This window comes from Tetranychus urticae, chromosome 3 (assembly GCF_039701765.1).
Source record: "Tetranychus urticae isolate SD_2017Ah chromosome 3, NJAU_TeUrti_SD_1.0, whole genome shotgun sequence".
In the NCBI taxonomy this organism is placed as follows: Eukaryota; Metazoa; Arthropoda; class Arachnida; order Trombidiformes; family Tetranychidae; genus Tetranychus; species Tetranychus urticae.
Genome location: NC_142960.1, coordinates 20312535 through 20340288, shown reverse-complemented (window position 1 = coordinate 20340288; position 27754 = coordinate 20312535). Strand labels below are relative to the sequence as shown.

Here is a 27754-nt window from a genome sequence, read left to right as displayed (position 1 = left end):
TAATGCAATATTTTCTTTACTACCGTTAGATGGCGGGGGGAAGTCGAGGCAGGCTTCACATAACAGTTGACTTTTCTTTGCTGTCCGTGCTTAACAGTCAAACCATTTTATTTGGATTCTTTTTTTATAATTTACTCCCTTGTCAACTAAATTGTTAATATGTGAACGGGCATTTAATAGTTTTATTATCTAAATTTCATTGTGTTCATCGATGTTTAATAGAAAATAGATTGAAAATCCATCGTATTACTTACGCTAAAAAATTTTACTCACCTTACTACCAGCTGTTCTTATTCGTTTTACTTTAATTCTAACCTGCTCCAATTGATAGTTTTGTTTGACATGATTAAAACTTGATTAAAAAGATTCACAATTCATCAGAAAAACAGAGAAGTTTCAAATATCTATATCCTTGTCACCTCATCTTGAGTTATGCTGTGTTCAACATGTTGATGTGTTATTGATATGGTCTTTCCTGTCCCTCGTCATTTATAGCTTTACATTTTCTTTTGATTGCACACAGTATTATTTAAATGTGCTGTGAAAATATCATCCATAATATTACTAAAACTCAAGCATAATCTGTATTTTATCCATCTTGAATCATCTATCCTGTTATTTACATCATATATTCTTTTGGAAATTTGATTTACATCATCATCACAACTGGCTACTTACGATAGCTCAACAACAAAGCCATCTTCTTCATCATGGACTCTGAAGAAGATGGCAAAAAAGGTGGAAAACCACCAGCATTTGTCCCCCAAAACGTTTAATGTCGCAGTTGTTGGTCTTTCAGGATCTGAAAAAGAGAAAGGATGTATGGGTGTTGGAAAATCATGTCTGTGCAATCGTTTTGTCCGACCATTTGCTGATGACTATCATACAGATCACATATCGGTTCTCAGTCAAACAGATTTTAGTGGACGAGTCGTAAACAATGACCACTGGCTTTATTGGGGAGAAGTGACAAAACTGGTCGATGAAGGAGCAGAAGTAACCTTCAGTGTGATTGAGCAAACCGAATTCATTGATGATTCCTGCTTTCAACCTTTCAAGACTGGAAAAACTGAGCCATATTATAAAAGATGTGCAGCAACTCGATTATGCTCGGCTGAAAAATTGATGTACATCTGTAAAAATCAACTAGGAATAGAAAAGGAATACGAACAAAAATATCTTAATGATGGACGATTTCTAGTTGACGCTTTTGTTTGTGTTTTTGATGTTAGTGAGGTACAAGGAAGAAGTTTGGACAAAGCTATCGAGTATACTGGACTAATATTGAACAATCTCATCAAAACCAAGAAACCAGTTGTTTTGGTAACAACTAAACACGATGAAGCAAATGAATTTTATTTGAGAGAGGCTGAAAAGTTGGTCAATAGGAAAGAATTCCGAGGGATCGTGCCTATTGTTGAAACCTCGGCTCATGATAATGTTAATGTTGATAATGCATTCATTACTTGCCTCCAATTATTGGATCGTAATAGACGTGGTGGACTAAAGATTGTGCCCTACTATGACGCTCTTAGAGAACGTAAAGCAATTCTTGATATTGCCCATGATGCTTATCAATCACTCATTCGAAACCAAATAACAGATTATAGAGCTTTATGGAACCCAGCATTTAAAAAATTATCTCAATCTTCGGAATTTCTTCATTATTGTGATTTGTTCGGACAAGAAAATGCTCATAAATCCTTTAAAAGGCATGTTAAAAAACTCAAAGATGATTATCTCTCAAGAAAAATGCAAACCTACCTTCGTCTTCTTCCAGTGGTGCTTGGTGAAATGTTACCTGATATTGATAGTATGGGAGAAAACTGTGATTGGAACTCTGCTAAAATTAAATTACGAACTCATCCAGACTTTGACCGTTATTTTATCAATAATCTTGATCAACCTTGGCATGAATTGGATGTTGAAAGTACAGAATCAAGAATACCCTTTGACCTGTTGAATACTCATGAAGCTGAAATATGTTTCAGAGAACATAGAGCATCTCTTGAATCAGAAGATCGACGAAAAGAATTGAAACACCAGTTTTCACAATTACTCGCTGAAACTGGTTATGTTACTCCTGGTAAATCATTCAATGAAGTACGAATACTTTTCATGGGTCGTGAGTGTTACGAATCTCTCAGCGAACAAGATCTCTACGAAATATACTCTGAACATCAGCGCAGTTTAACAGAACGTGCCAAACTTGCCTTTCAAGAACTTCTTTTAGAAAATTCCGAACTTTTTTATCATTTTGCTGCTATCAGCCCTGGTAATGCAATTACACAAAACGACATTTTCAAAATAAACGAAGCAATAAAAGAAGATATCAGGTAATGAATATTTTTTTTTATTATAGTAATGATCAAATTAACAAAAACAAAAAATGTTTGTATTGCAACACGAACACTACTTTCTTACCTTCAAGCCTTTAAATCAAAATATCATATTGTCTTACAATTTAATCATGCATTAAGCAAATTATCTTATTACTATAAATTAATATGCTCATCTCTTTTTTTCTTCTTATATCCTCATCTTCCAGATACAAAGCTCTTGATAGGTTAGAACAAGAGAGAACACTCATGTTACTTCGTCATCTTGGTTTCATTCATGGCCCTATTCGGGAACATTGTCCAACTTATCCTGATTGCATGGATGTATTGATAGAAAAATTTGTTGCCACTCAACCAAGGTAACCTAAAAAGAATGAATTATTTATCATGAAATATGCATACAATCAGCAGAAAATATAATCTTTTTGAAACATCATTATTTGGACATGGTTGTCATACTTTTAATCTTTTCTCTATTCCCAGTCGACCCCCGCCGTTCCTCAGATACTCTCAATGGATCCCAAACTCTGACAATACTAATCTTAAAATTGTCATCCTTGGATCTGGTGGTTTAGCAGAAGACTTATCATCAGCCATCAAGGTAATCGAGAATTGAATTTTTTCTTCAAAAAAACAAGCATTTCAAAAGTTCAGAAACCAAAAAGGATGACATGTCTTACATAATGTTAAACTCTTTTTTTTCATTTTTCTACAGAAAATAAACGAATCTTTTGAATATGAGAAAATCCGTTATACATTAGATTTCAGAATCATTGATGGGGATGTTGATCTGCCTGAATACTCTTTCCAAGCCAATGATTTTGTGCCACAAGGATTGTTCTGTGTCTACTCTAATCATCAGACGCTTGAATATATACGCGATTCAATGGAGAAAACATTACTCTCTAATTTAGAAGCAGATGATCGGTTACCATTCCATGGTTTACCGATGGTAATCTTGTTTGCTGCAGACTCAAATATTAATGAAAAAGATATCATATTTCTTCGTGAAGAGGGACAAAATCGTGCCAAGAGCTTACAGTGTCCATTTATTGATATAACTCATCTAATGTCCAGTTCTTCGCAATCCCTTGAAGAGGTTGATGATGATGAGGAGACAATGTTTGATAAGAATAGCGTAAGGAGTGCCTTGTCTGCTCTTATTGAAAGTATTCAACGTCGAGTTGGATTAATACAAATTTACCAATCATTGCCTGAGCAATCAATGATTACACCTGATCTTCGTATTCTCATGTGTCTATTTTGCGGAGATCCCTATTCAATAGAGAAGGCTGTGAATCCCTTTTTGAGTCATAATTTGTGTTTTGTTACTTCAATTAACTCACTTATTACTGATGTTACCTTCAATGATGGTAACAAACTGGTTGAATTTATTCTCACCTCCTACCATGGTGCTGGTGCTTATCGTGATGAACTTCTCCATGGTTTCATTTTAATCTATTCAACCCACAGAAAATCATCTTTAAATACTTTAAGCGCTTTTTCCAACAACATTCCAAATACACCGACACAAATTGTAGCCGTTATCGATAATGATAATCCAACATCAGCATCACTTGCTGCCTCATCAACACCCGCTGAAGTTTATTATTCCAATACTGATCTCTCAACTCAACTAATTGAAGAAGGAAATACTCTGGCTGAAAAATTGGCTGTTCATTTTATTACATTAACATCTCCCTCTGCTGTACCCAAAGCATCCGATTTCATACCCTTTTTTATGGAAGCATGGGACCGTAAACCACAAATTGAAAAAGCTTTTGAGCTTGATGAGACAGATTTTTTCATGGAACAACGATCACCACCTCCACCTCCAATACCACCTCCGATACCATCGCGTCAAGAGTCTTATAATATACCTAAAGGATCGCTTTCTACTTTGGCCAGTCTCACCACTTCAAATAATACTGCTACCAATACGACAAATACTTCATCGACCAACAATGAACCATTAGATTATGGACAAGACTCGGAAGGTATTTACGAACAACTACAATCAGATCGAAAATCAATTGAAAATGATAATGCACCTATAAACACTTACGGAGTTCGAGTGGCCAGTGATGATAGTGAAATCTATTCAACAGTTTTCAATCAAGATAATGACCATGAATTGGTAAAACCATCTCAGATCAAGAATAAAAATTTACAATCCGGTAATTAGAATTTAAATTTGTTCTATTAACGCGAGAGACAATGGCATCACTTTACAATAATTTGTTTCTCATCAATTTTAAGGTTTACACAAATTGACACACATATTGTTCCAAAATGATAAGATTTTCATTTCAAATACGATTAGTCAGAACAAAGTCAACTTCTAACATCATCTTCAAATTATTGTTGATAAAGATGATGTTTCTAATACCAATACATGCCTATTTATGTTTATGTCAAGTGTTTGTTGTGATATTACTCCAGTGATGCATTTTGTTTCTCTCTCTCTCTTTTTTCATCCATCTCACTCCAACTCACTCAGATAATCGTCTTCTTTTAGTTTTCACGTTTAATATTGATAACTTGCATCTTTACATGTTTTCATGCTTCCTTCACATCAAATTTTCCATCACTTTTTGACTAATAATTTTCTCTTTTCTTTTCTTTTCTTTTCATTGGAATCTTTGGCCGGCAATAATTTAAATTATTCATTCATCTGGTTATAGCTTCCCCACCACCTTCATACATAAGTAACTTCAGCTCATCTCGAGCACCACTCTATCAACAACATCAACGGACAATGTACCATTCAGGAGCTAATATATCCTCTAATGAAGGTGCCAGTCCATCATCTTTATTTGCCACAGGACGTCGACAATCAGCTGGTCTACCCAATGAACGATCAACCTTCTTAATGTATCAATATCATCTTAAAAAGTCCAATAGTCTAAAAACTGGAAATCTCCTTCAACCTAATGATAATAGATCCAGATTACATGATGAGATTGAAGTATCCGATGAGATTACTGATGATGATGATGATACTGTTTCATCTGGACTCAGTGGTGAGTATTATTCATTCAACACCACATTTGATATTCAATCCTTTACCATTTACCATGCAAGCTATCAGATGAATTGTTTTTTATAGCTTTGACAGTAAACAATATCTTCATCTTGCTATAGTAAGAGTACTTTATCTTTACAGATAATTATAATCCGTAATAGTAATAACAATTGATCGATTGCAAACTGATCTTGATTGATCACTTTGCAGTCTCTTTTCATTATTTGTTCAGCTTTGTTATTATTTAGATAGCGAGTAAACTAAACTTTAAATTTCATTTTCATGGTCAAAATCAAAGTCAATATAATATTGCATTTTATCGATTTAAAGCTTCTGTAGGGAATCATTCAATCTTTCATCATTCAGTCTTTACCCATTTTTACTTGAATTACCTGCAATTAGAGCACAATTATGCAAAAATAGTCTCATGTTTTTTACAAGTAATTAATGTTTTAAATAGTGCGCTTGCAGCATTTATTCAAATATTTATTAATTGTTATGTAACTTTAAGGAAGTTCGCCAAAAATTTCATGTAAATTTTATCTCATTTCAGTCTACTGATGACTTAATTTAGTGTCAACGTACCTAAAATTATCATTTTTGTTTCCTGCCTTTTGGGTAAATTGATGACAATATTGTCTAGATATTTTGAGGTGCCTCAGTTTTCAAATTATTTTCATATTCTTTGTCACTATTTTCATTGTTTTTAATATTTCCTTAATGCTGAGTAATCAAAAGTAGCATTGATGCCACTAAATAGTATCAACAATGACGCAGATGCATCCCTTAATCACCATATGAATTAACTATTACTTGACTATGCAAACAACTTAGAATATCAACTGGATTAGCCGCTAATACGCGCCAAAATGGCATCTTTCGATGCAATTTTGACACTCCATATTTAGTAGATTAAATTTTATTTACATTTATCCCGAAGCAACTGTTGCCGTCAAATTGTGTCCAATAAAAAATAATGCACATCAAGCAAATTATGAAAAAATTGAATAAAAATTTATTGATATATTTTATAGTAACTTCAATATTACTGTGGTTTGAATACTGGATGTGACTTCATTCCTATCTAATTAAATTGATGTTTCGTTCTTGGTTGCACTAGTGTTTTCTGGTTGTACCAGTGTAGTGACTTCAGGTTCAGTGCTATTTAGGCCATTGTTGGTTGCAATTGTATCAAGTTCAACATTTTCATTTACTGAATCAATTTCTCCTGTAAGTGATGAATCAGTGACTGTAGAAGCATCGTTGTTGGTTATGCTTGTGGTTAGATCCTGGGTTACATTAGTTTCACTGGTCGTATTATTAGCTTCAGAATTTCCTTGAGTTTCAGTTGCATTCGCTTTCATTTCACTGGTTGAATCTTGAGTAGATGCTGTTTCATTTGTAACACTATTTGTGGTGTTACTAACATCAGGTCGAGTTACAGTTGAACTTGAACTTGTTTCACTCAATGTGCTATTGATGCTTGAGGTCGAATCGGTTACATTTCCTGCCAATCCTGTGCCATCATTTTTAATTCCAGTCTCATTATTGGGTGTAATTGAATCTGAAGTTATATTCGCAGGCTTTAGGTTATTAACTGTCGAGTTAGTATCAGCAATTGATTCTGTTGCATTGGACGATCCGACAGTCTTATTATCTGTCAAGTTAGAGCCATTGTCGGTCACAATTTCACTTATCACAGTTGTATTGAGTATATTTGCTTTCGGGCTTTCAGTGGATGCATTTGGATTGCTTAGACTGTCAACTGTTGTCAAATTTTCATCAGTTAATTTTTGAGTTGTATTATTGCTTTCAATGATTGTCTTACTCGAGCTATTGGTCAAGCTTTCTGTGGCAGCAACTGTTGTTGATTCTGAAGCTTTGTCTGTAGTATTTTCATTAACAGTGATTCCGTTTGTTCCATCGCTTACCACTTCTGTTACATCAAGAGGTGCAACTGAACTAGACGCAATCTCGCTCGTGGTTACACTTGTATCAGTACTTGTTACATTTTGATCTTTTACGCTCAGCTCACTTGTCGGTGCGTCTGAGGTTATTGTGGCTGCAGTTGAGTTGACACTATCGGTTGTTTGAGTGGTTGTGCTCGAGTTGGCTTGATTAATTACCGCATCAATTAATTTTGAAATAAAAATTGATTGTTTGCTCGATGTTGAATTTGTATCATCAGGCTTAAATGATGGTATAAAAGATGGCATTGGTGGAGCGGAAAACCGAGATGCATTTGTCCCTGTAGTTGTAATAATCGTTGTTTGAGGCTCTGAACTTGTTTCATTCGATGTTGTGTTCGTTGTTGCTTCTGTCGAAGTTTCCTCAGGACATGGACAGTCTGCCGTTACACACGGATCAGTCTTAAACATGCACTCGAAGAAACACTTAATACGACATCCAGTAGACGAAGCATCTGTTCAATTAAGATTAGAGGTTAAATTATTTTACAATAAGTAAATGCAAACTCAATAAATTGATCAAATTTATTTTACTCACCAATTAAATTGACAGCGACAATCAAACATACAATTATTTGGAAAGTTTTCATTTCACCAATTTTTTAATAAATATCTTTGCAGGACAACTTTGGGTTAAATCACAGATTTTGTTTTTAGTCAAACTTGATTAGACTACCTTGGAATGACTGTATTTATGGAATTAATTATCAGTTGAAAAATTTATACTCAAAGGTTTCCAATGTTAATAGAGTAATTGAAATTAAGTAAATGAGTAAATTAAACAGCAAGTCAGCGTTACTTATATTTGCAGTTGATTGTTTTACACTCTTCTCTAAAATATTTCCTTAGCACCTAAAAAATATGGTTCATGATAAAAAAGCGTCATGATCTTCATTACGATTATCATGATTATTATCAATGTTGAGATTGTTTTCTTCCGAGAAATATTGACAACAATTGAATCAATGTATTACTTTAATAAGTTCATTATGCTTTTCTGCAATCGCCAGCTAAATTGCTAGTCTTGTATCCGTATTATTTTATTACATCTTGATAATAAACCTTCTTTTTGGTAATTATTTGCTTCTTTACCTTTATTACCTTATCTAAAGACGATTTTATCAAACAATTATAATCAAGTTTCCCCAAAAAATTTCATACAAAACATGAAATCCAATTATTTTGCTCAAATATCACTATTAATAGCTTTTATATTGACAACTTATGTCAATAACATTTTCAAATTTTTAGGCAATTTCGTCTTCATCAAAAGTTGAAACAATTTACAAATTATATTGGTTAAAATTAAACTTCAATCGCATTGTAACTTATATAATTTAGGAATCAAACCCAATCAAATGATTTCAGGATCAACGTGACCATTTCAATTCATTGTCTCAGTCATTATAATCAAGCTTCGTTTGTTAAATAGTTTGAAATCAACAAATTAATTTAACTTTAGCTTTCATTTACTATCAACTTTTACTTTTATGCGAGTGAAGTTCCTAGTCTCATCAGTAAAAATTGATTAGCAATTCGAATGCTTATTCATTTCTTGATTGCTTAAAATTTTGACGATTCTATTGATGATTCAGCTTCAATCTTCACTTTACTTTGTATTGTTAATGATGTTTCATTCAACACTTAATTTGTTTTAGTTATGTTTATATTTATATCATAATCTTAAGCATTGATGGTTATTCATGGTTTCAAGATGAACTCAATTTTTGTCGAGTTAATTGTCCATTTAAATATGCTTACAGAATTAATTTGAACTGCTTCTTTGGTTTATGTAATTTTAAAATACTTTTCACTTATTACCGATTGTTAAATTGTTGTAATCTAATTTTTGCAAATAGAATCAGTCTAGAATTAACTAATTGCTTCTAAAAATGGTGACCAAGGTTAATTTATTATTTCAATTTTTAACGTTTCTCTCATTTCAATTGATTCACAGAAATCTTTGGAGTAATAATAATTGGATATAAATTATTACAGCCTTAGTTTTTGTTTATTTTATGACAAATCACGGTTTTATCAAATCATATCTGATGATGATATGGTTATGCGTTGAAATATTATCAAATTGCACTTAGCCATTTATACCTTACGAGATAGCTTCACTGAATTCAGATAATTGATTGTTGATCATTGTTTTGTCAACTTTTATTCATCTTGCATCTTTACCGTGAAAAAAATGTTATCAAAAAAATCGCTATGACAATGTTCATGTTCATATCGTTGCTAAATTGTGTCAATTTATCTTTATCTCAATTGTGATTGCATCTTAAGTGTATTGATTCCTAAATGAATGTTCAACACCAAATTATTATCCAATTATACATTTGTAACAACTCTGATTTAGGTGATTATTTTCAATGAACATTTCTGTTGGAAAAATCTGTAAATTCAATTCAATTTCTAACGATTAACGATTAGTTCACTGATCAACTGTAGCTAATATCTTGCAAAAGTATTGCAAATGAACGTCTTTATATTTGATACATAAGAAAGAAAGAAATCCAAGTATCCAAGAAATTTTAGCTAACAAATGCTGATTCATAAAATTAATTCATTGATGATAAATACTGTTCTTGAGTTTCAAATCAACCGATTTAGCATTAAACAATTCAAACCTGATAATTAAGTAGAAACTTATTCCTTTTAACCTTTTAATGATTTATTTTTCATTTTTATCCTTAGGTTATGGAGCTTATCCACCTCCACCCGAACCAGCCCCACCTGATCTTCCTCCTCCAAATAGATTGAGGAAAGCTCCTTCACTCCCTGTTTCAGGTCACATTTTAGGCCAAAAAAGTTTTGATGATGGTATGACTTTATATTTTTCAATCAATTATTCAGCAATCGAGATCATTCTTTTAACACATCTAATTTTTTAGCAGGCTGGATGGAAGCTTATGATCGTAGTCAACTTGGAGATGAATATTTAGACAATGAAGCAGCCTCACAGGGCTACTTATATGACCCTCTCAAAGGCCCTCCGCCTTTAAAGCCAAAGCCTCTCAAATCTAAGGTAAATACTTGAACATGATTCTTGAACAGAAATTTCTGATTCCATTACTAATGCTTCTTAATTTATTCTCCTTCTAGCCTGGTAAAATCAATTTAAAACAATTCGATAATATTACGGATGCCGTTGGTCGTATGAATTTATCATCTGTTTCTGATAAACGAATGTTGGTCAAAAATCGTGGTCAATCTGCACCTTCAGAATCACTCGATCTTTCACTGGAATACTCTAAAGCCAAAGTAATAACAACCTTTTTCGCCTGTACATCTATTTCATTTCTAACTGTCAATTATCTACTCATACTTATTCAGGATGTTTATCAGGATCGCCATGTTTATCCTTATGGAGTTTTCCCAGGATCCGATGGAAAACCTCACAAAATTCGTTCCCTTGCTAGACGAGCAAAAGACTCTTCTTTCGAAAAAGGTAAACAAAATTTTCAATGTTCTTTTAATGTTCAAATAATGTTCTAACATGCTGTTATTCAACTCTTCAAATGTCCTTTTTCTCGTCTTATCTTGCTTTTTCTTCCATCATGCTACACCACTGTCATCATTTCCATGTCATCTTATTGAATCTTATCATTATTCTTCCGATTCATTTCATTACTTTAAACATTCAATATACAACATTATTCATCCGAATCATTGAATCACAAAACCATTGTAAAAACGCTTCGCTTAACCAAACATTAACGCTTCTTAACGCTAATCTAACGATGAAAAACCAAAAACATGATAAACTTATCAGGCTCTGATTCTGATAGTGATTGGAGTTCACTTGAACGTCTCCAGCGAGATCCTTATAATCGTTCAAGTCGCAAAACCAGTTCTCATAAAAAAATGCGTAAAAAGCGAGGAATACCCGTGGCACCTCCGCGATTACCCTCTTTCGAGGGGCCAAATAATCTTCCATCAGGTGGCCAACACAGCAACAGTACTACCAACATTGCTGCAGCCATACAAGGCACTGTTGCTACTCCTCCTCGGCTATTAGGTCCCACCTCTCTTGATGTTTATGATCCAGGTACGAGGATCCATTATACACATTTAAATTAACAATTAACATTAACCTTTAACTAGGCCTAATCAAAACTATCTATTTTGTTGCTCTTTTTCATTTCTCTTCATCATTTCCCTCCTTTAACCTCCATTTTATTGCTTTGCCATTTCCCTTTATTTCCCTTTTACATTCATTTTGTGATTTCATTTTTAAATGGGATTTACTTTCAATTTCATATTGAACCTTTAATTATGACTTTAAATGTGATGAGACAGCTCGAGTTGCTAGTTTCAATAGTCCACCGATAACTGACAATTCAGGTGAAGATGAAATGTCTCTTGAATCTCATTTATTGAACAGTAGCCTTTTAAAGTCTTTTGGTAACGATGAAATTAGTTTGGATAACATTATTAGTAACAATCCACTTGTTGCGAGCACTTCAAACATCATTTCAACCAGAGATGATTATGTTAGCGAAATGGGCAGAAATAAGAATAAGCGATCTTTCCATTTATCTCGTCGTCGTGCCAAACCTGTTCAATCTCATTCCATTCCTGAAACTTATACAGGTTCACCTCAATCTCCACCAGAAAATCTTAGTTACAATCAATCATATTCGTTTATACGATCATCTGATGCAATTTTCACTTTTGGTGCTCATCTACCATACTCTTCGTCTTCATGTAAGTGGTGAAATGATGATGATCTTTCATAGTTGATAATGTAGCTTGTTTTTTGCACACAAAACTGTAAATGAATCTTGGTAATAATACACTTACAGTCCATGAAAAACTCCCAAATCATTTACACCAACCTTACTCCACACTTATCAAGATAACATATCAATTCCTGAAATTTATATTTTGCAATTTACTCATTGAACCTGCATCTGTAATACAATCATCACAATATTTATGTAATGAGTAGTTATTAGCTTTTCAAGATCGCTTCACCATTTCAAGTTACCCTGTAGCTGTGTGTGTTATCCCATTCATTAATTAATCATAAACTTGATTGATTGCTTTGAACACTTACAGAGAACTATACTTTAGTTAATTATTAATTAATTATGTTTTGTCTTGTATTTCATTGTTTTCATGTTTTCATTTCTTTCCATTAAAGGGTGATCCAAAAGTAGAGACACATTCATAGACTTTCAGCAAATTTTTCAGTCAATCTATTGATTAATTTTTTTGCAAAATTTCTTCAATTTGATTAATTTTTTCCATGTTAACACAGTTTTAGGTCTTCCTGAAAGCACTGAATAACTAATTGAATCTGAAACTGTAAATCTAAAAGTCATTTTTAAACCTGTATAGTGACCATGTTTTTTCAAACACAATTTCAGTTTTAAGGCAAAGTTATATTTATATTTCTTAAGCCGTTTATGCCTTTAAACTTTTCAGATTGTAATCTGTTTAAAACTTCTGTGTCCCTCTTTTTGGTCACCTTTTACACTGTCTTTTGGTCAACCTTTACTTTGTTATGTTTATTTACATTTATGTATTTTCCTTTAGTTTTTTTCACTCTCTTACAGCCGACAAATGATTTTTATTTGTGCGTTATCTTGTTATCTCATTACTAATGTTTCTTTTCCTAATTGCAGCCAAATTGAAAATAGACCCATTGGCTTGTCTCCATGCTCAACCTGAAGAAGATTTTGATTTATCCTCCAACGATGCGGCCATTAAACAACTTGGAATGGTTTTAAAGAGTAAATCAGCCTCCGTTGTGAATGACATTGAAAGGCTAAATAAGGAAAGACGAGAAAAAGAAAAGAAAAAGTTAAGAGAAGAAGAAAAGAATGAAAAGCGCCGTTTAAAGGAAGAAGAAAGACAACGTCGAAATGCGGAGAAGAAGAAAAAGAAACAGGTCAAGTCCAATTCGAGTAGTTCTGGGCCAGTTTTAGAGGAATTTGCTCAATCTGAAACAAATGCAATCCCTTTGTTTGTAGAAAAATGTATTTATTTCATCGAAGAGGAAGGCCTTGATTCAGAAGGAATTTATCGAGTTCCTGGCAACAGAGCTCATGTTGACTTATTATTTCATAAATTTGACGAAGGTAAGCAATAACTTTGTAAAAAAAATGTTTAATTTACCATCAATTAACTAATTTTCCATCTTCTACTTCAATAATTTTAGATCCCAATGTGTCCATCAAAGAACTGGATATTCCAGTTAATGCCGTTGCCACTGCATTGAAGGATTTCTTTTCAAAACGTCTTCCCCAGTTGATTCCAAGTTATTTAATGGATGAACTTACCGATGTTGTCTCTCGAATACCTGATAGAAAAGAAAGGCTTATCGCCTTGCAAGAGCTTATTCGTAAATTACCTTTAGCGAACTTTGAGATTCTCAAATTTGTGTTTCGTCATTTTGTCAAGTATGTTATTTTCAAGTTATTAATGTCAACCAGATTCTAACATTTATTTTCTTGTTTCTTTCAGAGTGACTGAAAATAGTCGATTAAATAGTATGGATAGTAAAAATTTGGCAATTTGTTGGTGGCCCACATTATTGCCCTTTGAATTCAATGATATGCTGATGTTTGAAAGGATGAGACCACATTTGGAGGAATCGGTGCAAACAATGATTGATCAGTTTGAATATATTTTCTGTAATGAAGAGGAACGCGTTCTTATTATTTGAACCATTTAAAGAGCGACACTAAAGCATTTATAATAATCTAAATTCAAGAGACAAGAGAGATTAAGGAAAAAAAAGGAAAAGATGAAAAGTCAAAGGAATCAAAGGAATCACAAGGAACAATTGAATTTTTTTATAAAAGAGCATTTAAAGATAGTCCTAATTCATTGAACTCCTTAGAATACATTTACTTGGAAATGAAATCCTCAATGACGATGAACAAATTTTAGTTAGATAATTATTTGAATCTCAACCTTTTATTGCATTTCATTTTTTTCTTTTCCTCTCTTTTCCTGTAAGCATTTTTTTGGTATGCATTTAATTTGGAACCTTAAATTGCTTCAAATCTTGATATTAACAGTTGCATAATTAAGAAAGAGGAGAGAAATTTAACTCTCGTTATTGATCACTAGTCATCATTTAATTATGATGTGGAAGAGTTAACTTGATCTGAGTCTTTTACATCAAACACCAATTGGAAGCAATCAAAAAAAATCTAAAATTATAAATATATATTCACCAAATTGTCATTACCAAAAAAATCAAATTGATCCCAAGGCCCTGAATAAATTTAAAACAATTATAAAGACAATTTACTGATAATACAAATAAGTTTAAACACACACCTTGATAAACAACTGAAAAGATCTCATTAATTTCTTATAACTACTACTCATTAATTACTTCATCTATTCAACTGGATTGATTTGGTATGGGAGTCAATTTTATATGAAGCCAAAAAAACAAGATAGATTAATTAATTAATCAACTAACAATTGAAGCTGTAATGAAACTACAAAGCCTAATTGAGAAGCAAAGATGGATTCAAATGTGACCCAGCCAATGTAGTCAACAAGCCTCGAGGAAACAATTGAAGTTGATGAATATTTTAAAGTACTTTACGAATGATGGAATTACAACCAATGGATCAAACTGTAAAATTGGATAATATCAAGCAATGGAAATCATGGAAACAATTTAAAAGATTGATTAATTAATTTGGTTATGGATTGGACGGTGGGACATGAAATGAAATGTAACTTGAAATTTTCGAATCAAGATTGCTTTATGGAACTACTTTTGATAACTGAAGATTCATTGTTTTTGTAACTGTCTCATCGTCCCATTTTGACCATAATTATCATCTCTGGTAATGTCGAGTTTGCCATTCATTTTAATTGTCGACAGTTGATTTTTGTCCCCAATGTTACAATTACAATTGAATAATGGAAATTGGATGGAAATAGGAAAAGAAACGTTATCGAGTTACTTTGGAACATTTGAAAGTCTTCAGCATTGACAATTTTGGCTTATTGATAGTGAACAACACTTCAATGATGATTAAAATTAACAATAACGCTAATTATTATAATGTTAATTATAATTAATTTTAATTATTACAAGTATCTCTTATAAATTGTAATAGATTCTTTTTTGCTTTTCAAACAAAAACAAATTCTCTCTGTAACTCTATTATTTTACACTTTTCCTCTGATTCTTCTGTAAATTGATAATTACTAATCTAAAACTCATTCTTACATGTAACTCATTGATTGTAATCACAATTTCACAATCGGTTTAAAGATGATTTCACCTATTAACGGTGTCAAATGAACCTAAAAGTCTTTAACAAGTATCTTAATTATATTAAGTTGTTAGACAAAAGAATCGTATTCTCATTTTATTTTTAGATTGACAAAATTTCGGTTTACGTCAAAATTTCAAGCTAACACTGTAAATTCAAAGTCCTTTGGCTATCATAACTGGTGACAGTTATATTGAGTAACATACCATTAGTAAATTTTTACATAACTAATATAATATGGTGTTAGATTGTTGTTTTATAAATGTCATCCGTATTGTTATCCAGTCTATTTGACTAGCAAACAATAACAGTGACCTTTAGCTTAATAGGAAAAAACAAGTATAAATGGGTCAATTTTTCAATAAAAAAGCAATATTTGATGTAATTGTAGCATTATTACTTGAATAAGTTGTAAATGTTGTTTACATGCACTGACCACCATAAGGACAGGTTTGATAATATTAGCTGAAGTGAAATTGGAGCAACTCTAAAGAGATTGAAGAATGGAAAGATTTTGTATCGAATTGCGAATTGAATGAAAAGAAAAGGAAAATTGATGGACAAAAAGACAGGAATGGTTAACATGATTGGATTTGAAAGGGGAAAAAGAGTGGTCAGTTAAAGATGTCGATGACAATAGTTTAGGTTGAATAGTGAGTTATTTGAAAAAAAACATTGACAAACGGATAAAGATAATAAAGTTAATGTGATAGAAATAAATGTGAAAAAAATGATATTAGACTGGACCATAATGATGAAAATGAGTGAATGTGCATGGCAAGAAGACAAGATTGTCTAGAGCAAGTCAGGTAAGCGAAAAGTTAACTGTATGAAAAGGAAGAACAGGGAGACCTCTGAGAAGGGATTCCAAGTGAGAATTATTGATAGCTGATCATGGAGTGGGTTTGAGGGTGAAAGCAATGATGATGATGATGTTGAAGAAAGGAAGAGTTTGAGGTGGATCGAAAAATCGATTCAAACTATAAATTTGTAAAAACGTCACACGAGGGATCCTTTTATCGTCATCAACATTTGGTTCATCATTATAGCAGTTTTTTTTCATTGCTCTTCATCTTCTCTTCTTTTCATCCATTCTTGATTTTCTCCTTCTTTTTCCCTTTCCTTTAGCTCTTGTAAGACTCTTATAACATCTCTTTCTGTGGCGTCCTTTTTCCTCTGAGTCTGACGGTTACTCAAGCTTTTCCAAGCTTTCTGCCTTTCTATTTTTCCTCCTCTCGAATCTCCCTCGGTGAGTTTATATCTTTCTTTTCACTCTTTTTTTCATCATCCTCCATGTATTCGCCATTATCCAAGGAGAAAGAGTGAATACACAAATAAGTTGACAGGAGGCAAAAAAGTTGATCATGGTTATCCAAAATAGAGAGAATTCTTCTAACTTTAACTCTTTGTTTGGTTGAATGTCTTCAATGTGTATATAAACATTTTATATTCAATTTTTTGGATACTTTTTGGATTCCTCTATACTGTTGTTGCATATTGTTTCCTTGAATAACACACCAAACAATATTTTTACTCTTGCGTGTTTTCTGGTCAGTAGTAATTTGGATCCATAACTTGATTGTGTGTGAATAGAGAGTTTCTTTTCGGTGTAGTTTCCATTAACCTCCACGGAACCGGTTCAAATAGTGGATTTAAATGTGATCAATGGTGATTGAAAGATGAGATTTGAACCCTCATCATTGGACACTATTAAGCAAACCAGAGCCATTGAAAACGGTAAATTTACAATATTTTTTTTAACATTAACCTTGATCATCAAACTTGATTCCTTGTTTCATCGTTTTTCTTTGACATTTTCATCTCCTCTTTCATTGGCATCTCATGCTATCAATTGACATTGATTGAAGGTATGATAATTGTTCTTGATACTTCACTTGTTTCAGGATAGGATGAACTTTATTTCAACACAATTGACTGTATTTACTTCTCATGTTTCAATAATTCATCATTTTCTTTCAAAAAAATTAATATTTCATTAGAGTTGGCTTCCATTCCTCAGGAACACTCACTGCTCAATTGATTTTCTTACTCCTACTCGTTTCCTTTACTTTATTTCCTTTATATGGTTTTCCCAATGGATAGACATCTCATTCGATCCATCCACCATAACCAAGTAATTAAGCGCTTAAGTTTTCAATTTAGTTAACTCGAAAGAATCTCAACTGAGTTAATGAAGTTTATCCTAAAATAGGTGATAACTTCAAGTTTGATGGTGTGATTTTACTGCGATAATTGGCTTAGCTTTTCCAGAATTTATTTAATAACCTGGAAAAAGAAGAGAAATCTATAGGTTAGATAAATCAATGAAACCAATCAATTTCTGTTTAATGAATATTTACATGTTACAATTGTCTTCCAAAAACAATTATGAACCTTGCATCCTGAAAGCTTCCTAATGATCCTGTCCATTGATCCTATCCATTGAAATAGCTTTTGAACCGACCGACATTTCAATATATTTCAAATTATCCAATGAAAACAAATGTTATATAACTTCGAATGTTTGGGTTACCATGTAACAAGATTAATTGACCACTGTCATCACCATCAATTGGCATAACAATTACATAAATATGATCCTAAATAAAAGAAAAGACGAAAGAGTTCAGATTCAATCAAGAAAAAACTGAAACGCACAAGCTTGCTAGCTTCTGGCTATATTTAATTCAAATCAATCAAATAGTAATCAATCCCTTACCTCACCAAAATTAGTATTTATAAATATAAAATATCCTGGCTTGAATTGTTCACAGTTTGATTATCAGATAAACACAGTTGGAGAAGAAAAATTAAGAAACGAGTAAAATGATAAAGGGTGACAACAATAAATGGGTTCGAGAGCTGAAAGCTTAATGAAAGCTATTGGTTATAGATAAATGAATAAAAAGATAAGAATAAATGGTCAACCAAAGAGTAGAGTAGGACTACCTTAATCTTTGTGGTCAACGCCACTCTTATCTTTTTTTTCAATAATCTATAACCAATAGCATTCATTAAGCTTTCAGCTCTCGAACCCATTTATTGTTGTCACCCTTTAAAACAAAGGGTTACTATTTTTATGCGTAACAATCTCTTTCCAACCATATGTAGTTGACTCATCTTTCTTTGTTTCAACCCATTCTGGTGTTTATTACCGCCATTATCGATTCAATTATCAAATGATTGATCGAACTGTTTTTTTTAAAAAGCCATTACTGATTTTAATTGTTAACTGTGTTTTAGAAATGAAAATTTTGTTGTTCATAATTACATTGTTCCATGTTTTGTTTCCATTTTTTACCCATTTACCAGTTTTGCCTTTTGTTTGTAACTTTATAGCTTGTATTTTGGCGTCTAGTTCAAACACATCCATGTAACTAGTATTCCCTAACGCCTTAATTAAAATAGACTTCGATAATCATCATTATTTCCTAAGTAATTGATTCAACGTCAATCCCAAATTGTTTAGTTTTATAAATGTGATCAATCAATATGATAAATAATTTAGTTTACATCAACATTGTTTCTTGATGCCTTTTCTCAATCAATATTCCAATGGTCATTTATTTTCATTCTGGTAGTTGAATTATATTTGTAACAAATCTTCAACCCGTCAACACATACCGTCATCATTTATTCAATGTTCATCATGATAATTTATTCACTGTTATCAACTGCCTTCTCCTCGTCATCATCTGTGATCCTTGTTAACGTGATTTCTCATGCATTACTTTCCTATCCTGGAATCAATTTAAAAATCATTTATATTCAACTCCAATTAACTGAATAAGCTGTTACCTTATAACCCTATGCTTAATATAAAAGTGTTGAAAGATCAACGTTGAGCTTTCTTTTAATGATAAACCTCTGGAATGGATTCACTGCTAACCATGGTCAATGTGAAAAATATGCTGATGATTATGGTTATCCGTATTATCCATCCAATGAACAACAAATACTGCGACCAAGAATGCTCTTGAGAATCTCGAGAACCTTCCAAGTTTCCTGCTTTTTGTTGTTGCTCGGACAGTCCATTTACTTGAACTCATTATTTCTTTCAGCCTCAAAGTAAATAACAAATTGAACAAGAATGAACAGTGTGTAAACCTATCTAAATGATTAGTCCCTAGTCTAATGTTGACCCGAAAATAAAGCCTATCATTTCTAGTGTGAAATCTAATTTCAAACAGTTGAGCTTCTTTCATAGCATTTACTTCAATCTTATTCTCATCATTATCTATACTTTCATTTTCAATTCTCCTCATGCACCAAAATTACCCATTTTACATGTTCACTTTCCTCACAAACGAGAAATCAATTACCAACCCAAATCTAGAGATGATCAATATTCCCCTTCTTTTCCTTAATCATTGTTACCCTATTTTATTGTCATCTTTTCTTCCTTTCCAGGGAATGGAAATCTTATCCTTGGATTGAGCATTGGAACTTCAGTTTTCATTGTCCTTTCAGCAGCTCTGGTATGCTTAATTTACCGTCGACGAACCAGCAACAACTCAGACCATCACACAACATTGCTTCTCCGTAAAGCGTCTAATGGCGAGAGACCGTTGAGTTTAAGAAGATCTACAGCCGTTAAAAGTCCTGGAGGATCGGCCACAGGGCCAACATTAAAGAAAAGCCCAAGTCCAACCGGATCCAAAAGTCCTCCAAGCAGAGGTTTGTCTCTCATCTTTCCCATTTCAACCCAAGTCCATCACAGTCATCAACATGTTTACAAAATTACTATCTAAACACTTCTTTAATGCGTACCAATTGAAGCCATTTTCCCACTTACCCATTGTTGTCAACTCAACCTTACCAACTCATGATTTTCAGCCAATATTGAAATATTTGAAGACCTCGAGTCTCAAGTGCTCTCTCAACACAATTGATCTTCCTCTTTATTGCTGTACTTGCCATTTCCTTTGCTCTTTCCTTCTTCGATCGATAATCAACTCTCATTTTTATACTAACCATCTTTCCACCCCTTCATCATCCTCATAAAATATTCCTACACTAGTTTCGTCTTCCAGTTGCAATTTAAAGTGATGAATGAAGTCATCAATGAGAGGCAAAAAAGTCTATATAATATCACACCTTTCCCACCACTACTGTTAATACCTGCTAATAAATCCACAACAAACACACAAAAAATCACTTTATTCCCATTCATCTTGTAATTCAGTGAAACATTAAGAAACTATTATTTTTCAACCCTTTTCCATTCATATTACCATCTAGAAGTGAAGCTTAGTTTTGAAGTAATTATTAAAGTCGATATGATTAGTAAACCAAATTTACTCAAGGGATGCTGTTAACTTTGACATTGATTACTGACTTTCATTTATACTCTTGTTGCTACTTTTTTCCCCATTTCCTAATTCATTATCAAATATTCATTCATTTTTTTCCTCTCTTTTCCTATTTTTAACCAGAACAAGAGGAACGACTTGGTGAACGAAAATCTCTGATTGATAACAAGCTTTCCAAAGATTCATCATCAGATAGACTTAAAAAGTTATCCAATTCCATAATTGAAAAACCAGTTGCCATCGAGACTATAAGTGAGTCCAAGAACATCAAAGAATTAAATTATCATCATAATCAAAATCTAAATCAGCAAAATGAATACCAGGTAATACTTCAATGATCGTCAAAGTGGACAGTTGATTAACTTTGAATTTAATTTCTATTAGAACTCAATTGTGGAATCAAAAGGATCCATTGAAAGTAACAACAACAATATCGTCAGTGATGGTGAAGAGATGAAAAAATTGGGTAAACTTCATTTCAAGTTAAAATACAATTACGAGAAGCAAGCTCTTTGCATTGTAATTGGTAAAGCAACTGGTTTACCTTGCCATGACTCCAGTCATGGTGATCTTGATCCATATGTTAAATTACAATTATTACCAGACAAGCAACACAAGGTAAGAATCAACCCAATTTTAACCTTAAAGTGTTAAAATATCATTCAATGGGAAAAACGAGACGAATCTCATCAAAATTGAAACACTAACATCTTTTGAGTCCAGCAGTTTAATTATTCAATATTTAATCAATTTAATACAAAAGTAACAAACAAATTATTTATACCTTAATTGTCTGAAGCAAAACTGGTATAAAAAGAGTTTTGAATAAATCATTTCATCGCATCTTTTTTACCATCAACATACCTTTCAACATTTCCCTTTATACCTTTTGATCTCTTTTTAACCTAAATTTTCTTTACTTTTTTCATCTTTTCCATCATGATATTTCATCCATAATATCATTGTTATTTCTCATGTATATTTAACAGAATTATCCAAGAGATTCCTTAGATTCCTCAACATTTCATCTCCAGCCTCTCAGAAGCAATCAATAATTTAAGCATATAATTGTTGAAAAGCTTTCTCCAAAGGAGAATCTGCAAAATCACCTTTTCTCCAATTTTTTCATCATAAATTTCTGAATCAAAATTTCATGCTCATTACGAATATCTAATTTGATTTCAATTATTCCTCTTACTTTAGGAGATGTTCAAAAAAAGAGTTCAGACAATTTTCCCTATTCATCCAGATCCTCCTTTCCTCAAGATTGTTGAAACTACAAACAATTTTTATCAAGAAAATTTTCACTCCAACATTTATCATTCCTTAAAAAGCTTTTGTTTTCCTCTCAACATCTTTCAATAATTCATTTTAATCACTTTCATACAGTTAATACAGATTTCCCTCATTCTTAATCTCTTATTAACTGATGAAAATGTTGGTTGGAATTGTCATGAGATTTTGCAGATTCTAGACTTTTCACAATTTGTAGTTGGATGTTGATTTAATATTACATTCAATGTGATAACATTATAACTTTTATGATTTTTTTTATTTCTCAAATTAATGTGTAAAATCAAGTTAACCTTATTGAACCAGAATTATCATGAGAATCGTTAACCATCTCGATGTAAACATTTGATGATATAGTGAAAGATACAATGAAACAGATTAATTTGAGCTTTTAAATTGATCAAAATTGTGGTTCAAAGTAATTTAAATTGTTGAATAAATTTCATCGTAAACATTAACAATCCTTTGAAAATTAATGGCATAAATGTAAATACAAACTTGCCAGCCAAGTGAAAGCATAAAACCCAATCAAATTTGACAGGTGAAAATATTATCAAGTTAACTTTCAATATCATTTGAACCATGAATTGGTATATTACTTTGATGCCCTGCATTATCATTTTGATTATCATGATAATGGAAACACTGAATGGATACATTTTGTAAAATAATTGCAACAGAAAACCCAAAAAATAAATTATTCCAATTTTGATAAAGATAACAGTATTAACATTGATTAATCCTGTTAACTGTCATCTGTTCATTTCATGATCATGAACCAGCGTAAAATTGTTGCTACCAGACAATAAAAACATTTACAATGAAAAAGCTTATAATCTTAACCAGTTTCAACTGAAGCTTTTCAACATTTTAACCTTTTCCATCTCAACTGTTGTTGTTGTTTCCCAACAGTGTTTTTCATCCATTCAGAGGTAAATAATTTTGCGATAATAATGAGCTTCATGATTACAGTTGTGATAATGTTTACTGTGCATGAGGTGAAAGCAAGACAAGAAAGTAACTGAAGCAAAGCTAAACAACCAAAGATAATTTCATCAACTCACATAGGAATAATAATATTGAATAATAATCCATGATAATAATAACCTTAACCTTGGAGTATGAATCAAGACTTTTACCATGAAAGGGAAGAAACAAAAAAAAATGTTTTTCCATGTTTTCTTGCATTCTTTTTGTCCCATTTCAATTGTTAACCTGTTTATTATTGTATTATCATTACCCTTGTTTACTTGTTTATCTGTGTCCAATCCTTTCAATCCCTGATATAAAGATATTATTATGAATTAAGAAACAGTAATAATATCTTCTTTGGGTTTCTGTGTTTTCTAGTCATGATAATGTAATTTGATATTCAATCAAATGAATATGCTTTCAATGGTTTCACATCAACATTCAACAGCTTTACTCAATGAGAGTAAATTAAGGTCAACTTAATCAATTTGGTTCCATTTTAATCAATTGTTCTTGTTGTTTTTTTGGGTCAAACAATGAAATTAACATGTTTTTTTGGTTCAATCTCTTGTTGACATTTAAATTGAACCAATTTAACCTCAAATTGATTAACAGTTACAATTTTATGGAGACAGTTATTAATGTTTAATCAATCCATCAAACAGCTTGAATAGCGTTCAATGACGATTCTATTTTTGGGTTAACATCTTTGTAAATACATTTAATTTTCATTTAATCAATTGTTGTTTCAATTTGACAGTTGAACTTTTGTAAATGTATTTAAAATGTTATATTTTGGTCGTTTGTTAACCAACATTCATTTTGGGTTAACATACGAATGGGTTGTTAAGGGATGATCACTTTATAACCATCAAGTAAATTTGATTGACACTCAATGTTGTTGAACGTAATACAATCAGTTAAATTATTGATTTATCATGAAATGGAAATACCTTTTACTGTTAACTCTGTAATATTTGGTTAATGTGCGTTTCCATAATTGTCTCATCTTCAGACTCTTTTTGGTCAACCAGATAAACTGTAATAAGGTGATTGAGTCTATCAAAGAAACATCACGAAATGATCAAGTTATCATTTTGATTATTGATTCACCTTGACATTCAAATGTCTCAAGTGTGAACAAAGATTAATTGGATTGACCAGAAAAATTAGATTTATTCAAATTAACTTCTCAACAAACGGTTCCAACCAAGTTAAATGCATTTACTATCGTTGTCCAAATCAATGTATTTTTGGGTTCATCAACATCTGTATCTCAAGCTTGAGGCAAGGAAATGTTTAAAGGTTGACAATTTTTGGGCAAAAATTGAGTCGAAACGTGAATTTCAATTTTGACAATGATAGTCAATTCAAATTGAATGATAAGTTGACATTATGATGAGGTAAAATGGAACTGAATATCAAATGGAAAATGTGACATTTTGAATTTTATTTCAATTTATATTTTGTTTTTTCTGTTTAGGTGAAAACTCGGGTTCTCAAGAAGACCAATAACCCAATTTACGATGAAGAGTTCATATTTTACGAGATAACACCAGACATATTAGCGAAAACCTGCTTACACTTTGTTGTCCTCAGTTTTGACCGTTATTCAAGGGACGATGTAATCGGTGAAGTGTTTTACCAATTGGCTCATCTTCACTTCGATACACTTGAAAAGCAGATATCACTTGTTGAAGACATTTGTCCAAGGTCTATGAAGGTAAAGTATTAGTGACCACTTTATAGTTTACCCAAAATTACAACTCTAATCATGTTTAAAGATAATATTTGGCAGTCATTTTGTTCAATATTTGTTTGGATTCTTCAATTTCAACAATCATTGTTTCGCATTGAGTGTTTGTTCATATTTCCATGTCAATTGTATGTAATCAAAGATCTTAATACACTTGACTGTAACCAATTATCGTAACTTTAATGGAGATTTGATTATTTAGTGAAAAATGGCTTCATTTTGTTTTTCATTACAACTCAGCAAATAGTGATTCAGTATTATTCTGATTTCTTACTTTCTTGATAGTCTTTTCATATAAAGTCTGGAATTAATTTGTGTTTTTTTTGTTTTCACTGAATTAATCAGGGTTAACCTTTGAATTGAAATAAATGGAAAGATTGTTTACAATTGATTCGTTGAAAGTAAAGAAAAATTCGTTTTTTTAAGAAAATCTCATCTTTTTACATTTTAAGTCATTATTTTGATTGTTTGCTGGATCGATAGTATTATCATGTTGAATCTAATATTGATAATGTGAAACTGGACAATCAATTGTTGGTATGATGCTTTTGATTGAATTGAATTCACAAAACTTAGCAACCAGAACACGATTATTGTGTTTGAACATTGATATTGCATTCCTTAAGAAATGTCAATGTTAATAACAATCAGTAAATGTTGAACGTAATAAACTTTGTCCAGTTTATAGAGAAATATATTGAAGAATTCATGATTCAGGATTTGATGAGTGGAAAAATGTCTGAGTTTATCGTCAACAAGAATATCTTTCAACTTAATGAAAACCTTGAAAACGATGGAAACCGAATATTGATTATTTTAAAAACTGCTTACATTAAAAAAAGTGAATCCAAATTTGAAGATATACTTTTAGGGTTTACAAGCGGACCTCTGATCAGTCTTTAATGCTAGTTTGGCTTGACTTTGATTAGTCAAGCTTTAGAGGCTTTTCTTGGTGTAAGTCTTGTCCATGAAATTAATGTCAATATTGCTGTCTATCTTAATTATTTGTCATTAATGTAACGTTTATTGATTTTTTTTAGATTCGGTCTCAAGGAAGAGGTGAAATCCTTGTCTCTTTATGTTACCAACCGGCAGCGAATCGGTTAACCGTTGTTGTACTCAAAGCTCGCAATTTGCCTAAAATAGACATCAACCGATTGTGTGGTAAGTATTACATTTTAAGGATGAACTTGAGGTATAGTAAAGCAAAGAAAAGTGAAAAGTTCCAGAAAAATCAGATGTTGACTTTCATGGTTGCTTTTGAGCTTGATTAAAATTAATTGGAATGTAAAGATTAGACTTTTGATTTTAGTTGGAATGAGTTTACTGACTTATTAAGTTATGTATTATTAATTAGTTGTTTGCTAGAGTAAATTAAAATGTCAAAGAGGCAAAAAACAACTCAAGTTTGAATTATTGCTGTAAATACTGAATCATTCATTTACTGTTTTTACTTTTCTTCTGTTTGATTTATTTCTGATGATTTTTGATTCTAATTTTATTTGGTCTTTATTGCAGATCCATTTGTTAAAATTTACCTTCTCTTCAATGGACAAAGGATAGCCAAGAAAAAGACTCATGTGAAAAAGCACACAACCGATCCCGTTTTCAATGAAAGCTTTGTCTTTGATGTACCATCGACTGAAAATTTGGAATATTTGAGTCTCGAGTTTCTAGTTCTTGATTATGATCGTGAAACGAAAAATGAAGTAATTGGTAAACTTGAGATAGGATCCAATTCGGGACCAACTGCTCAGCGTCATTGGCAAGAAGTTGGTGCCTCACCAAGAAGACAAATTGCTGAATGGCACAATCTTCGAGAATAATGAATTGGTCTGATTAAAACGAACTAATTTGATGGAGAATCAGGCAAATCACAATGGAAGCAACAAATCATCATTAAATATTTCACCCCCGTAGAAACATAATCACATAAACATAGCCAATTCATCAGCCGTTAACACTAATAATCACCACCTTGAATATGTTCAGTTGATTCCATAATTGTTATCTATGGTGGACAAGCTAAAAGTACTTTAGATGTGATTGTAATTTGAAAAAGATCCTCATTTAAAGGGTTTATCTTTGCCATTACAAGTCATTAAATTGTATAAATTAATTGATCTCCTTTTTTCCAATATTCAATGCAACAATTTGATCAGTCAATTTACACTGTTGTTTATTAGATGGTTGACAAATTGTCCAATAGTTTGGTGGCAAAATTGAGAAACGATCCGTAATCTAGAATCCAAATTGTTCAGAATGATTTATGAAATTGATGCAGATTACAGTGATGTGAATTGTCATGCAATTATATCCAGAAAAAATAACGCAAAATCAAAATTAATATCATTGTTTTTATTTTACCGAACGATTTGGTTTGTCACAAGTTCATACCATTTAACAAAAAAAATCATTGCGTTTAATTTAAATGTATCATGTGCTTGTAAAATCTAATTTATATTGTGCCCTCAACATATAATTGATACCAATATATTGATAGTTAATTTAATTTTTTCTTGCTTTCTTTCTACCACCAAAAATATTTACAATTTGTCTTATTTTTCTTGTCCATTGATTCCCTTGATTCTTTCATTGCCTACTTCAAATCGCCTCAATCTCTTATACAAAATAAAAGCCACGAAAACGAAATATCTTTCCAAATAAATTGTCCAAGTAAATTATTTCAAGGCAAATGATTTAAATTTGCTACAGAAAATTATTTCAACAATTCAAAATTGCATGCAACGAAAACAAGTCTCCCGAGTCGTCAGATTCAAAACAGTTGCCTGAATCCTCAAAGATTTAATATTTCTATTTAGAGTT

At 31.9% G+C, this 27754-nt stretch overlaps 3 protein-coding genes and 1 long non-coding RNA gene across 15 annotated transcripts; 2 read left to right on the top strand and 2 right to left on the bottom strand.

Moving 5' to 3' along the window:
• The first annotated feature begins 34 nt into the window (after positions 1–34).
• On the top strand, positions 35–14648 carry RhoGAPp190 (Rho GTPase-activating protein 190). Of its 10 annotated transcripts, none has more exons than XM_089269138.1 (14): positions 70–2336; positions 2549–2698; positions 2823–2940; positions 3055–4516; positions 5024–5362; positions 10035–10160; positions 10235–10365; positions 10443–10601; positions 10674–10788; positions 11113–11388; positions 11640–12047; positions 12971–13426; positions 13507–13747; positions 13812–14648. In XM_089269138.1, the coding sequence occupies exons 1-14, from the start codon at positions 727–729 to the stop codon at positions 14011–14013; spliced, it is 5793 nt and encodes a 1930-aa protein (XP_089125264.1). In that variant the 5' UTR covers positions 70–726; the 3' UTR covers positions 14014–14648. The 10 variants fall into 10 exon arrangements, with proteins under 10 accessions (XP_089125270.1, XP_089125271.1, XP_089125266.1 ...); XM_015932285.3 differs by having other exon boundaries at positions 10232–10365; XM_089269139.1 differs by having other exon boundaries at positions 91–2336; positions 3055–4336; positions 10232–10365.
• Positions 6354–8176, bottom strand: LOC107364847 (uncharacterized). The gene is made up of 2 exons (XM_015932286.3): positions 7870–8176; positions 6354–7786 (listed from the first exon to the last, which is right to left on the bottom strand). Exons 1-2 carry the CDS (start codon positions 7919–7921, stop codon positions 6453–6455), a joined length of 1386 nt encoding a protein of 461 aa, XP_015787772.1. The 5' UTR covers positions 7922–8176; the 3' UTR covers positions 6354–6452.
• A 1296-nt stretch (positions 14649–15944) lies between the features above and the next one.
• On the bottom strand, positions 15945–18448 carry LOC107364968 (uncharacterized). Its single transcript, XR_001569309.3, has 3 exons — positions 18315–18448; positions 17956–18195; positions 15945–17881 (listed from the first exon to the last, which is right to left on the bottom strand). It is a non-coding gene; the product is annotated as an uncharacterized LOC107364968 (long non-coding RNA).
• On the top strand, positions 16911–27596 carry LOC107364967 (synaptotagmin-4). 3 transcript variants are annotated; one of them, XM_015932427.3, is made up of 7 exons: positions 16911–17332; positions 20006–20272; positions 21031–21230; positions 21292–21525; positions 24656–24895; positions 25969–26092; positions 26447–27596. In XM_015932427.3, exons 1-7 carry the CDS (start codon positions 17275–17277, stop codon positions 26752–26754), a joined length of 1431 nt encoding a protein of 476 aa, XP_015787913.2. In that variant the 5' UTR covers positions 16911–17274; the 3' UTR covers positions 26755–27596. The 3 variants fall into 3 exon arrangements, with proteins under 3 accessions (XP_015787913.2, XP_025017204.2, XP_025017203.2); XM_025161436.2 differs by lacking the exon at positions 16911–17332 and adding an exon at positions 18712–19692; XM_025161435.2 differs by lacking the exon at positions 16911–17332 and adding an exon at positions 18739–19172.
• Positions 27597–27754: the final 158 nt, after the last annotated feature.

Excerpts from the sequence above, each read along its gene's own strand:
- LOC107364847 (XM_015932286.3), bottom strand. The coding sequence starts at position 7,921 with ATGAAAACTTTCCAAATAATTGTATGTTTGATTGTCGCTGTCAATTTA. Across the intron at positions 7,787-7,869 it reads TGTCGCTGTCAATTTAATTG|ATGCTTCGTCTACTGGATGT; the intron begins GTGAGTAAAATA and ends TTAATTGAACAG.
- LOC107364967 (XM_015932427.3), top strand. The coding sequence starts at position 17,275 with ATGAGATTTGAACCCTCATCATTGGACACTATTAAGCAAACCAGAGCC. Across the intron at positions 21,231-21,291 it reads ATCAGCAAAATGAATACCAG|AACTCAATTGTGGAATCAAA; the intron begins GTAATACTTCAA and ends AATTTCTATTAG. Across the intron at positions 26,093-26,446 it reads AGACATCAACCGATTGTGTG|ATCCATTTGTTAAAATTTAC; the intron begins GTAAGTATTACA and ends TCTTTATTGCAG.
- RhoGAPp190 (XM_015932285.3), top strand. The coding sequence starts at position 727 with ATGGCAAAAAAGGTGGAAAACCACCAGCATTTGTCCCCCAAAACGTTT. Across the intron at positions 10,161-10,231 it reads CCAAAAAAGTTTTGATGATG|CAGGCTGGATGGAAGCTTAT; the intron begins GTATGACTTTAT and ends CTAATTTTTTAG. Across the intron at positions 10,602-10,673 it reads TGGAATACTCTAAAGCCAAA|GATGTTTATCAGGATCGCCA; the intron begins GTAATAACAACC and ends ATACTTATTCAG.